Genomic DNA, 13,732 nt, shown 5'->3' on the forward strand with positions numbered 1-13,732 from the left:
ATTGTCAGACCTCACCTCATATATTGTTTAGCCTAGTCACAGAACCTATCAACATTGAGGACTTACTGTATTTAATGTTAATTTCCCAGTTTATTTAACTATCAGTTGAATAATTCACAATCAACTATTAAAACAAAGCCATCAGTACATAATCTGGTCCTTGGATAACTCCTTGACCTCATTTCCTTCTACCATGCTCTTTACTCATTCTCCTCTATTCGCTCTGGCCCTCTTGCTATTTTTCCAACACACCACAGACACTTTTTTTTTTTTTGCTCTGCCCTTGCTTTTCCTCTCCCAGGAAACTTTGTCCCTCGGATACTCAAATAGGTAAATATATTTCATTTTTCAGGTCTTGACCTTACCAGACTCTTTTGGCACTGCTTAGCTAAATTTTTCTCCATACCAAATAGGTTAGTACTATATATTTACTTATTTTTGCTTTTCCTCCCCCTCAACTAACATGTAAGCCCTAGGAGGATTCAAATTGTTGTCTATATTGTTCATTGCTATATTCCCAGTGCCTAGAACCATGCCTGGCACAGACTAAGCACTCAATAAATATTTTTTTAACAGAATATTTGAATTTATCTTCCTACCAAGGTCCTAAAAAATATAAACCAATGTTGTCAAAGGCATGGAAAAACTTATTAAATCCATTCATTAAAGAAAAACGCGGACACCCACAATATGCTTTATATACTCTGGGAATAGAAAGGTGGGGGAAAAAAAATCCCTGAGTTCACGTACTTTACATTCTGCTAGGAGAGACAGAGTCATACAAATTAATATTTAATGGCAGGTAGTGATGAAAACAAAGCAGAGAAAGGGAAAAAACCAGTGCTGGGCACAGGAGCTATTCCTCTAATTGAGAAACCAATCAGGGAGGCTTCTCTGAGGTGGTATCTGAGCAGAGACAAGACCTGATAAAAATAATGGATCATGCCAGCCAACTATCTAGAAGAGTACTCCAGGCAGAAGCAGCATGAACTTTTGTTTGTTATTGGTATTTGTCTAAATTGGCACCAACCTGAAGGACAGTAATTTGGTACTATCAAAAATTTTTAATGTGAACAACTTTAAGTCACAGTTATTCCACTTTTAGGAACGGGTGCTAGAAACCACATAGTAATGCTCACACAAATTAAAAACCAAGGACGCTCACTGTAGCAGTTTAATAAACTGGGAAACAACCAAAATCCTATGAACAAGGATTTGGATAAATAAATTATGGTACATCAAGACAACGGAAAAAGCCATGTTGTGTTTAAAAGGAATGAAACTTACGTATTAAAAAATACATAAGATTTATAAAGTAAATTGCAGAACAGTATGTATCATATAATTAAATTTTTGTAAGAGAATAAAATTTATATTGCAATCTTACTACACACACACACACACAACCATCCCGCTTAATAAGCACATATACCAAATAATTAACAATGATATCGTTGATAAGAAAACTTTTCCTTATCATTTTATTCACTTCTATAATGTTTGGAATTTGTATAAGTTTTTATTACTTTGATACAAATAACTTTCTTTTTAAAGTATAGACTTTTCCCCCCACAAATTACCTCTTCTGGCAGAGAGGAATGGGGTTTGTCAGAAGTTGCAAGTAGTAAAACTGGAGCAAATGAAGGGATATTCTGTAATAATGTGGTAAAAGTGGCTTTGAGTGTTGGTCCAACTATTTCCCACCACAAGTGTATATGAGGAACATACACTATGCTTGGTGCTGTTCTCTTAGCTTCACGAATCATCTAGTAGAGAAAAAAAAAAATCACATTCAGTTAGAGAGGCAACCCATCAGTAATGCTAGCTTTATTTGTCTGGAACAATGTTTAACTTCCCAGAATTATCATCTAAAACCCTCAAGTTTAAAATGCTTCCCCTAATCCCATAATCTTATTGTTAAATGTGTTGTTAAGTCTCATTTTTAGGAAAACATAATTGCTTCAAGCAATTAGAAAACAGCTCAAGAACTCTAGACTTTTCTGTTGTAAACAAGGTTAAATATAAAAATATAAATAAAAAACACTTTTACATTTAAAAAAATCTAAACATAACAATTACAAAAACAGAAGCAGCAGACTGAGTACTCACTACATAGCAGTCACTATTTTAAGTACTTTACTAAATTAATTCTTGCAACAGCTATACAAAGTAAATACTATTATCTCCATTTTGTAAATGGGGAAAATGAGGCACAGAGCTTTAATAACTTTTTAAGGTCACTAAGATATTAACTGGTGGAAATGGGATTTAAACCCAAATTCTTTTAATGACTAAGCAATTACGCATAGTTTTATTTTGTGAACCTAAAGTTGCAAATCAAAAAGACAAAAAACAGTATAAAAACAATGAGGCAATTCTAGATTTTGTCTCTGGAAGACTTTGTCTTACACCTTATTTATCTGGGCAACAATGAATTACCTGGGCACACATTTCTTCGGGAGATGTGGCACTGACTCCAAAAAGAACAGGAATGTCTAATGTATATACTGCAAATTTTTCCAAAGTATGGATGACAGCTGGTGCCAAATGAGAACTTTGCCCAAATCCTGGTTCTCCCACTATCAATATTCTTGGCCGAAAAGACATAGGTTGATAACAAGTATTTCTGAAAGAAATGAGTAATAAGTTATGCTTTAGAAAAAAACATTAGTTTAAATTTTTCTCCCCAATCACTTATGAACTTACATAAGTCAAAAATTTGGAATATATGGTTGGTCAATCATAAAAGCATGGCTCATATGGTTTTTGGAAACACTTGTCCACAGATTTTTAAGAATACTTTATACAGTGGAATTTTCATTATAGTGACAATTACAGCAACAGAAGATCTTTTGATATTTTAACTTAAAAAAACAAAGCAGTCTAGTTGGCATCTTTAATCTTTTCAATGACCATCTCATTTAATTTTAGGGAATTTATACACCAAAAAATATATTCATTTGCAAGGGAAATGTACCTATTCAAATGAAGAAAATTAAGATTTTTTTTCTCCTTATTAGAAGAATTTTGAGAAAGTCCATTTTCATAAACTGATGGAACATCATCATCACTGTATGCCAAGTCACTTTCCAGCAGAGGACAAGAAATATCTATAAAACAAAGACTTGTACATTAGTAACTTTTCTGGATGGCCAAGCAAATTTTTATGTAATCCTTCAATTAGCAAATCAGTAAACTTCAATGACATTTTCTAGAGAATCAAAAATATCTGTGTAGATATGAATAACAAGTACAGTAAGTCCTCACTTAATGTTGTCCATAGGTTCTGTGACTTCAGGCGAAACAATGTACAAAGAAACCGATTTTATCACAGGCTAACTGATATAAACAAGAATTTAGTGCCTACAGCATCTCATCAATGTTACAATGAAACCATGTTGAATGAATAGATGTTATTCAAAGACCTGCTGTAAATATAAAAATGCATTCCAAACTTAAAATAGATTAAATTAAAGGCAATCCATAAAGTAAATTTTCTTCAAATATCCAAGCAAAGCATGATCAAACTCCTTTCAAGAGGCTCTGTATAAAGAAACATGTCTGGGATGTATAAAACATTTAGCTTTACTAATTATGAAAACTAACTTTAAATGGTCAGTCAAGTTTCATACCTGAGTCTAATGCTTTATTTGTTCTGATTTCTGCGTGTGGAAATACTCTCTGCAGAGCTTCTAAGATCTTGTGAACAGTGTTTTCCAGGAGTGGTTTCACAATGCAGGACAGTGCCTGCCCAGGTGATGTCACAGCTCTTTGGGAGGCTGGAATCATCTTTTGCATAGCTATCTCAAAATCCTTAGCTGAGATATGAATTGAAGAGAGATCCAACTGCAGTTTCTCACTGGTAGTATAGATCTGTGGGTAGCGTCGACGTAGAGCACATAAAGCAGCCTCAGAGCATATTGACTTAATATCTGCACCACAGTATCCTACTCAAAGGAAAAAAAAAAAAGAAACAGTAAACCACCGTCCTATTAGCATAACCATGGTTTAAAAAACATTGAAAATCACACTAACAGTACAGTAGCAAAATATTTAGGAGTAATCAGACTAAAATCGTTTTTTTACCTAGTGAATTTATATGGTGGTGATAACCATCAACAAATTAACTTTTGTAAATGAAATATGCAAACACTAATATAGCACAGGAATCAAGAGCAAGAGTTTTAAAATCTCAGATAAGGTTCAATTTCCAGTTTGTCATTTACTAGATGTGTGATCTTTGGAGAATCATTTATGTTCTGTCAGCCATTTTTACATCTGTAAGAGGGGGATAATGTTACCTACTTTGCAGGACTGATGTGAGACTTACCTGAAATAATATATATACAATGCTTAACAGGATGACCAGAAAATTGCACACAGTCAGCAATGATAGCTATTATTATTATTGTCTACTTTGCTCTCAAATTCCTCAATAGCCACTTTGTCAAATATCTCTACTTAATACCAGAGGACTTTATAGGAAGAAAACATGTCACAAATAAGAGATGAGAAACAAATATAACCTTGCATTTCTTTAAACATAACCTTGCAAGACTACAACTTGTTCCATCTTTGAAATGAATATATTTATTTTAATGTTTAAAAAGCAATGTTTACCAACACAGTTTTCTGCTAGTTCTTCTAGAAATATGTCCAGTGGTTTAGGATTCCAATCCCTTGTGTGAATCTTTAGAATTTCTTTTCGAGCCTACAAATAAAAACAATTTTTTTCATCTATAATAATAATGTGCTATTCAGATTAGAATAATTTCAATTTAATACTTTTAATTATCTAAAATGTTAAAGATATTAATACCTAAATAAACAGAAATACGAAACAGTGAAAAAAAAGACGTATTTGTAAAAGTTTAAGGAATTCATGTTAAACAGATTTGTATTTATAGTACTCAAGTTCCATTTATCATAAATGTGAATGAGAGAAATTAAATAACTACTGAACTATTGTTCATTCTGGTACATAGTAAGAACTGTTTTTTTTTAGACTACTGACAGATCTACCTATATTTTCTTGCTTGGTTCTCAAAAGATTAAGTGGCTTTAAAGAAACATGGTGGTACTCATGAAAAAGCCAAGGCTAAAAAATTGGCTAAGGACTGACTGTTCATTAGGCTGTATGTTCTGAAGCAAAATAAAGCTGTATGATTAATATCCAAAGGCTATGTTCAAATTGAAAGCATTTTAAGAGTACTTTTAGGAAGGCATTAAAAAAAAATATATACCCAAGTTCTTTTCTTTAAATGAAGTAATACCTCCCTAAAAATGCATAGATGTTAATCACAATTTTGCTTCAGAACATACAAAACTTGATCTGCAAATTTTCACTGTACCAAGACTTGTTCATGACAAAGGTAACACATTCTGTCAAAACTTGAGTGATGTTAAATTCTTACATCTTTATCAGGTAAGCTGAAAAGGAATTCTCTGTCAAAGCGACCAGGTCTTCGTAAAGCAGGATCAATAGAATCCAGCCTGTTGGTAGCACCAATGACCACAATTTCTCCTCTGCTGTCCAATCCATCCATAAGAGCTAGCAAGGTGGAAACAATAGAACTAAATTTAAAAATAAGAGAGAAAAGATTAATTGATTAAATGCTGAATATATCACTTCTTCTTTTGGTAAGAGTTAATACATTAAATGTGAATGAATTTTTTGAGAGCATCCCACTACTTTCAACAAATTAAAAACGCCTGTAAAAATACCACACTAAATGGTATGTAGAGATTAAAACCATCAGAAAACATAAGATGGTCGTTTGAGTGCCACAAATGGATCCTGAAAACCATTTCATAAAGCATCATTTCTCAAAGGAATTTGAGAGTTCTCAAACAATACACACCATCAAAAAATACTAGTATGTACCGGATAAACAAACACTATCTAAAAATAACAGTGTTCCATTGCATACACATTATCAAACAAAGGGCCCCAAAATAAAATAGAATATAGATAAAGCATAAAAACATAGGATTTTATTACATTTTAAACTTTTGATTATGGACAGAGATTAGTAGGATGATCTCCACATCCCAATCTCAACAATTAATAATATTCCTTTTATATGTCTTAACCTGACAGCTTTAAAAAACAGAAAAAGCTTCAGACAGATCACTTAATCCATAAGTAAAATATTTATGTATGTATTTCTGAGATAAGGACTTAAAAACTCCCACAATACTGACACCAATGTAAATGATAATAATTCCTTAATATCACCTAATACCCAATTTTCTCAACTTCTCAAAATATCGTTTTTACATTTTATTTGTTCAAGTCAATATCCACACACACTTGGTCAAACATCCCTCAAATCTGTAACAGTTCCCATCACATTCCCTCACTTTTTTTCTTCCTCCACACCATTTATTTGTTGAAGAAACAGTCATTTGTCTTGCAGAATTTTCTTCCCACACTGTGGACAGGACTGATAGCTTCCTGATGGGGTCATTTAACTTGTCCTCTATCATTTGTATTCCCTATAAACTGGTAGCTAGATCTAGAAGCTTATAGATGCAGGTTAAACTACTTGGGATAGCATTTCATAGGAAGATACCATGTATTTCCTATTGTATACCTCAGGAGGCGCATAACACCAGTTTCTCACTTAAGATTGGTGGGTGGGGTTTAAATGAGGTGTTCTCAGCTTCCTCCACTCACCATAAAAACTTCACTATCAACTTTACACCTTACTGTTTCAGCAGCCATTGATTATTGCTTAGAGCAGTGTTTCTCAACCTTGGCACAACTGACATTTCGGATCAGATAATTCTTTGCGGTGGAGAGCTGTCCTGTGCATTCTAGGGCATATAACAGCATCCCTGGTCTTTACCCACTAGATGCCAGTAGTGCTCCCCTCCCTACCCCAGCTGTGACAGTCAAAAATATCTAAACCTTGGTCCCCTGGGGTGCAAAATCACCCCCCAGTTGAAAAGAACAGGTCCAGATTCACTTTTTCATAAGGGGTTGCAAAAGGTTGATTTTTCTAATTCAATAATTTCCTCTGCATTTATTAACTGTGATTTTCCTATAAAGAACAATGTTACTCCATCAACTATGAAATTAGCCTGAGTCATGGCCTGAATCATGGTTAAAGAACAGGAAAAAAATGCTCGATTCATTCTCTTTATCAATTTTCAAAGTAATGAGTCACTGTTTTAGCAACCTCTGGTGACCAATTAGATTTTTTTATTTAAAAAAAAGACTATTGAAAACTGACTTTTTAAATGTTATTTGATGCATTTCAATCTGTTGTAGTCATTACTATTTTTGATGTTCAAATTGTCCCATCTTTGGCCAATGGAAACTGCTTCAAAATTGGCTATGTCATTCTGCTATGACCCCCGTAGTCTTCGATTGCTTCCTCGCTTTCAGGCATTACAAGATGTTCCAGGCTTGTCTTGCTTATTTCCTGACTCAATTCTGCAACCCATCATCTCTCCTAAGAGCCCTAGTATTTAGAGACCACAATCCGGGTGCTAGTGGTACAAATTGCTATTGGATTGTGATGGTTTCTAGACCTTTTTAGTATCCAGAGCTTGGAATTATTTTTTCTTTAAAAATAAAAAAATTCATCATGAATTCATAATATCTTTAACTCAAAGTAAAGACTTTAGGGTTTTAATTTACTTTATATGTGCTTCCTCTTCATCTTAGGCTAAAAAATGTTATTTTCTAATGCATCAACACAATTACTTGCACACCAAATTTCTCTTAAAAATATATACGTGTATGTGTGTGTGTATATATTTGAGATGGCACATGCTTGCTAAAATTATTCCAATCCCTTTAGAACTGTTCCAAAATATAACAAGTACTCAATTACTTGACTGCAAAGTGATGTTAGTATTAAATGTTTCTCCCTATTAACACAATGAATACAGTACGGCTGATAATGAAATGTGTCATATATTAAAAATTTGTTGATAACTGGTAGGATATGCAGACATAACTTTTTACCATAGTACTTAACATTTTAATTTACTCAGAGCAACAAATGACACTGTATAGCATCAAGGCCACCAGAATATAGTAAATACTGTCAGGTGTTAGGCAAGTCAAAATCTATCTATCATTCACATTATGTCTCGTTCCTTTTATTATCATCTACAATAAAATATAATACTGGTGTATAGGAAGGCATGCAAACACTTGCGTTAGGGTATCCCAAATTAATTAAGCAATCAGGTAATTCATGAGACCATTTGAAAAGCTCTGAAAGACTGAAGGTGAACTGGGACTGAAAGTAATTTAGATTTAAGTTGAGGACATGGCACTAAGGAAAAAGTGCTCCTTTGAGTAAGCAGCTTATCCTAGGGGACATTCAATTTTCTCATCCTGAAAATGAAGTTGGGCTATCAATGTTAAACTAGCAGTCATGCACTAAGACATATTTTGTTTGGCTCAGGCAATGTCTTAAAGGCATCTGAATTAGTTGGCAACATTTAAAAGATAATTAACACCAAAATTTGAATATAAAATTTAAGAGAGAAAATTTATTTTTCAAGCCTGGCTCAGATTCTGCCCTTCAATAATAGGCTGAAGTTAAAAACAACTTGCTATGCTCTCATGACTGAACACACAAGCCCCAGCCCCAGCCCGACTCTTACCACTGGCCTGCCTTGTTCATTTCATTTGCCTTAACTCACCGGTCAGTGGGCATTTAAGTTTGTATCATGAGTTCAATCTGTAACCAAGATTTTAATACTGTGCTTGAGACCTGCCATCCAGAACAGGCTCACTTTTTCTTTTTCAACTATATATTGGGGTTCTACTAACAAAAAAGAAACTACTGGTTTTTAAAGTTTCTTTCACCACTCAACTAACCATTCTATCCCTCATGAAATATCAATACACCTCAGAATATAGGAAAACAGGCAGACACATCATCAAGCAATTTTTACCTGTGAATTTGATCTTGCCTGCTTGATCGTACTGGAGCCAGACCATCAATTTCATCAAAGAAAATAATCGATGGGCGCATCTGATAAGCCTAGAAAGCAGATCCAGTGGTTGCATGTTATCATGAAAAATTTCAAATATGTAGACTTAATACAAACCATTTAAATCCATTTTCATTCTAACTTGCTTACAGAATTTATAAATCTAAATGTAAATTCAAGAACTATGTTTTAAGGATTCAGTCTAAACTATAATAACATATAATTTAATTTTGTTTGCATTTTCAATTGGAAATATTCAAAATATACTCTACTGACTAATAACTTAGATTTCATATAGCTGTCACTATTGGGACACACAAAAAAAGACCCACTGTCAACAACATAAAGACTAGAATAAGATAGTGATACAGCCTTCCCTCCATGTCAGGATGGGAAAACATTTAGCAAGATGCAGTTAAAAAACAAGAACAACAACAAAACTTCCAGGAAAGTTAAAACAAAAAATCTCAGTGAGTTCCAGAAAGAGATTTAAAAACATTTGCAGCACTATGTCTCAGTAGCTCAGAATCTATGATCTCACATGTGTTGTCAATACAATCTGGAACATGAAATTGAAAGCCACTCTAGGGCAGAACTAATTTTCTCATATTAAGACATTACTATTATCTCTCTAAGTATGAAACTACCACCCACTCTCTAGGTATGAGATCAAAGATTCCAAAGAACTTAGATCAAACTAATTGTTCCTTTCTCTTCTTACTATAAAACTGTTCCTTATAGGTTGGTGTTATCTTCATATACAAAGGAAAATAACCTAGAAAGATTATATATTTAGTCTAATTCTTCTTAGTTTATCTCTATGAAATCTGATTAAATGCAAGATTTATCTAATCCTTACATACTTACGTCTACATTGATTATAGATCTAGATAGGCAAATTTTAATGTCATACCTGATCAAATAGCAATCGTAGCTGTCTTTCGGACTCTCCTACCCATTTACTCAGACAATCGGCACCTTTCCTCATGAAAAATGCTACTCTCTTATCTCCTTGACTGCACTCATTGGCAAGTGCTCTAGCAACCAGAGTTTTTCCAGTTCCAGGTGGACCATAAAACAAACAACCTCTGTAAAAGGATAAGTATTATTTTAGTAGTACATTTTTAAAAAGTAGACTATTTAAACAAAATTACAAACTAATTTCAAGAATGCTCTTAATTAGTGAATAAAAAAATACGACACATGAAATATTTCAATCCACAAAGCAGAACTTAAAACCTGGGAATTAATATTGATATTACAAAATTAATGTTGAAACTAAATAAAACCCTTTATTTAAAAGTCTTTTATTCATTCATTATGCTCATTATAGTACCTTTCCTTGCATAAAAGTCATGCTTAAAAAAACTTGATAGTTTACTTTTGTAACAGGTCAGGGGAAAAAATAACAGATTTCATTTGCAATCTTTGGTCTCAGCCTCAATAACAGAACACCCAAAGTTTTGCAAGAAAACATGTTGGGATTGAATAGGAGAGAAAGTAAGATAGGAGAGAGAATTTAAAGAAATAATGACGGTTGGGCAATAGAGAATAGGACAATGTAAATAATTTAAAATAAATTTTATGGCATCACTGCCATAGGGTAACCTACAGCTTTTTCACATATTTCCAAAGTTATTCATTGCTCTTAGGATAAAATTCTGAGAAAATGGGCTATACTCATAATTCTTAGTAGAAATGTAAAAAGGGTGTAGAAACAGAATGTGTCAGGTATTAAGATCTATTAAAGTAATACGAAATAATCAATTTCAGATCATCAAATAACTGCTCTTGGACAGAAACACTTAAGGAAAATCCCAGAAAAACAAAAATGACAAAATAAGAATGGCGGGGAAAAAAAAATCACAAGTGAGAGGAAAAAATCTATTAATGACACATAAAAGAAAAGATAATAAGAAAGGGACATAATCAAATGCAGACGTAAAAAAACAAAGCAACTGGTAACAAAACAATCATATAAACAAATGGAATAAACCACAGTGATTTTAATGTACAAAAGCCAATGCAGGAACAGATTTTAAAAATCTATCTATTGAGCCAACAATCTTCTTTGTGAGACTGTATCTTAAAGAAGGAACTAAGGATTCACACAAAGAGAAAGCAGTGAGATATTCACGATAATGACATTTGTGATAATGAAAAGTTAGGAGAAAACTAAATAGCCAGCAACAGCAAAATCAAATAAAATTTGATACATCCACATAATGGAACATTATTCAGCTGTTACAATGTAAAGAGAACATACATATGAAAACAGCAAGTTTACACAATCATATATTTGATTTTTATGGGGGTAAATGTATGTTGTAAGGAAAGAGAAAAAATTATGGAAGTTTGTTGTTGCTTCTAAGTTACTATATTATTTTAGGTACTTCTAAGATTTCTTATAAGAAGTAAATGTTATTATTTAATATTAATATCTTTCTGATTAAAAAAAATTTTACAGCTGAGTAATATTAACTGAAAAATAAATTTAAAAAAATTTTATTCACCATTGTTTAACTGTGATTGTTTTATAGTACACACGTTTATAATGCAAAAGGCAAAAAAGCTTACTAATTTAAAAAAGTTTACTTAAATCAATGAGGGAAGAAAAGGTGTATAAGGAAAAGGGAATCAGAGACTAAGGTTTAAAAATGGGTTAATAAGGTATAAAAACTGGAAGAAAAAGGAAGAAGATAAAAAACTATGGTGATATAAAAAGTTCAAGAGTGGACTTCTAGTTAAACATGACAGATTGAATACATGGTTTTACCTGTGGTCTTCCTTTTAATTCCACTAAAGTGCATAAAACAAAGTGAGTAACAAAATGAGACAGCACTTGAGATATCCCAACAAAATTTTGCAATTTACAATGCAGATGACTTTAGCAGACCTGAAAAATCTAAAAACCTAAAATAAAGAAGCTCCTAAAAAGAAGGCTAATTTTCAAAACCCCTTTCAGGATTGAGAGGCAATATATATCTCAAGGAGGTGTAAAAGGTAGGGCTGCAAACAGGAGGATGGAGTAAAACATTATTAAAGAACTTGGACACCACCCTGATCCCTTTTTGCTGCCCTGTGTAGGCATCTTGCTTGGATGGTTTACTTTCTGTTAGAGGACAAGATGAAATGCTGTAGGAAGTAAATGAAAAACTCCACACTTAATGGTGGAGACTAACCCTTGCTAAAATGGTCTGCTAAAATGCTGACAGGCTCTGTCAGATAGAAGACTGGAGGATGTGTCTCTGGGGATAAAACACCCCTAGATACTGACTTTGAGGACTCGAGGACTCCTGGTGAAAGCATCAGCCCCACCACCAATCACCCTAAGGTGAGGCCTATAAGTTAACAAGCGCTACCAGTGAGCTTTAAAAACATGCTTCACTCTTAAGAGAGCCAAGGATCACTAGACACTTAAAGCCTCTAACATCAAGAGAGACCAAAACAAAAGAGAAAAACATCTAGAAAGTCCAACATCCAACTGACATGAATTGAGGTAAGAGAAAAATTGGAGTGGAAAAATTCCCGAAGAAGTGATACCGAAAATCTTTCCCAGAAATCAGATATGTTTACAGATTGTAGAGGTATAGATAGCATAATAAAGGGGGAAGGGGAAAAGACATAAAGGAAGTGTGACGTCACATGACTGTTCTCAAAATATAATAATAATAATAATAATAATAATAATAATAACAACAATAACCTCCCATACACTCTTTTTCTCAGGACATTCCTAGAATGTGCTGCATCAAAACACAGCTATAAATCAAGGTCTTAGTTGAACGCAGCACTGAAAGAAACATAAAGGAAATCCCATGAAGATGGTGATGGAAAGTCTCAAGGCTTAGTTGTATTATAAGACTAAGAGTAACCAGTCCAGAAAGAAGCTGGAGAACAAAGCCTCCAGGATATGCCTAGAAATATAAGGAGCCAAAACATGACTTGATATGTTCAACTGTACTGAAAAGAACTTTGTAACTCTAGTGAAGACTTTATGGATGAATTGATAAGTATATTAAAAAACACAAAACAAAACAAAACAAAAGCAAAATAATAAAACTTCAGATATAACTGAGGGGGGACAAGAGGGTTGTAAGAGAGGAAATAAAGTACTATATAGTTGTCATAATATACTATCTATGGTTCAGATGAAGAAATATTTACATAGTCATAAAGCAAACACTGAAAATTGATTCAACAATTTTATAGATGTATAAATGAACTATTGGGAGTATATGAGGAAGGGAAAGCATAGATATATGTAGAAGGTAGGAAAAGTAAAAGAGCCAAATAGTCACTGTCCATAGTTTGAAGCCTACAGATTGTGTCTAAAATTAAAAAAATTAAAAATTATAGTATAAGCATATGTACAGCTAAAGAATTTAAAAGTAGTTGCCTCTGAAATGGAGAAAGGTAGAGGACGGACTACTACCATTTTTTAAAAAAGAATTATAGTACTATTTGATTTTTTAAAATTATGTACATGTATTACTTTGATACAAATTTAAACTAAATTTTAAAAATAAAAGAAAAAAAGTAAAGCATATGTATGGGAGGAATATCATTAAATGTATCAAAAACCATGGAGAATCATTTTTTTCAAGGATAATCAATTTTGAAACCATTTTTCATGTTAAACATTAAGAAAGTAAAAATATTAAAAGCACCCAGAAACTTGCAAAAAAATGTACAAATACAGTAGGCGTGAAAAATTTCAACAGAGAAGCATTATCTTTCTGGACAATCATATAGCATAGCACAGATTTTG

The 13,732-nt window shown here is 33.0% G+C and overlaps 1 protein-coding gene across 3 annotated transcripts in view; it reads right to left on the minus strand.

Moving 5' to 3' along the window:
• ATAD2 (ATPase family AAA domain containing 2) overlaps positions 1 to 13,732 on the minus strand; it is a 53,365-nt gene that overhangs the window by 14,581 nt on the left and 25,052 nt on the right. For all 3 annotated transcript variants that reach the window (XM_033126418.1, XM_033126417.1, XM_033126416.1), the window contains exons 12-19: positions 9,875 to 10,049; positions 8,923 to 9,011; positions 5,415 to 5,574; positions 4,621 to 4,711; positions 3,633 to 3,947; positions 2,978 to 3,110; positions 2,440 to 2,626; positions 1,581 to 1,766 (exon numbers count right to left, since the gene is read on the minus strand). In XM_033126418.1, coding sequence (XP_032982309.1) covers positions 1,581 to 1,766; positions 2,440 to 2,626; positions 2,978 to 3,110; positions 3,633 to 3,947; positions 4,621 to 4,711; positions 5,415 to 5,574; positions 8,923 to 9,011; positions 9,875 to 10,049 — 1,336 coding nt within the window. The remainder of the gene's footprint in view (positions 1 to 1,580; positions 1,767 to 2,439; positions 2,627 to 2,977; positions 3,111 to 3,632; positions 3,948 to 4,620; positions 4,712 to 5,414; positions 5,575 to 8,922; positions 9,012 to 9,874; positions 10,050 to 13,732) is intronic.

This window comes from Rhinolophus ferrumequinum, chromosome 14, assembly GCF_004115265.2.
Source record: "Rhinolophus ferrumequinum isolate MPI-CBG mRhiFer1 chromosome 14, mRhiFer1_v1.p, whole genome shotgun sequence".
Taxonomy (NCBI): Eukaryota; Metazoa; Chordata; class Mammalia; order Chiroptera; family Rhinolophidae; genus Rhinolophus; species Rhinolophus ferrumequinum.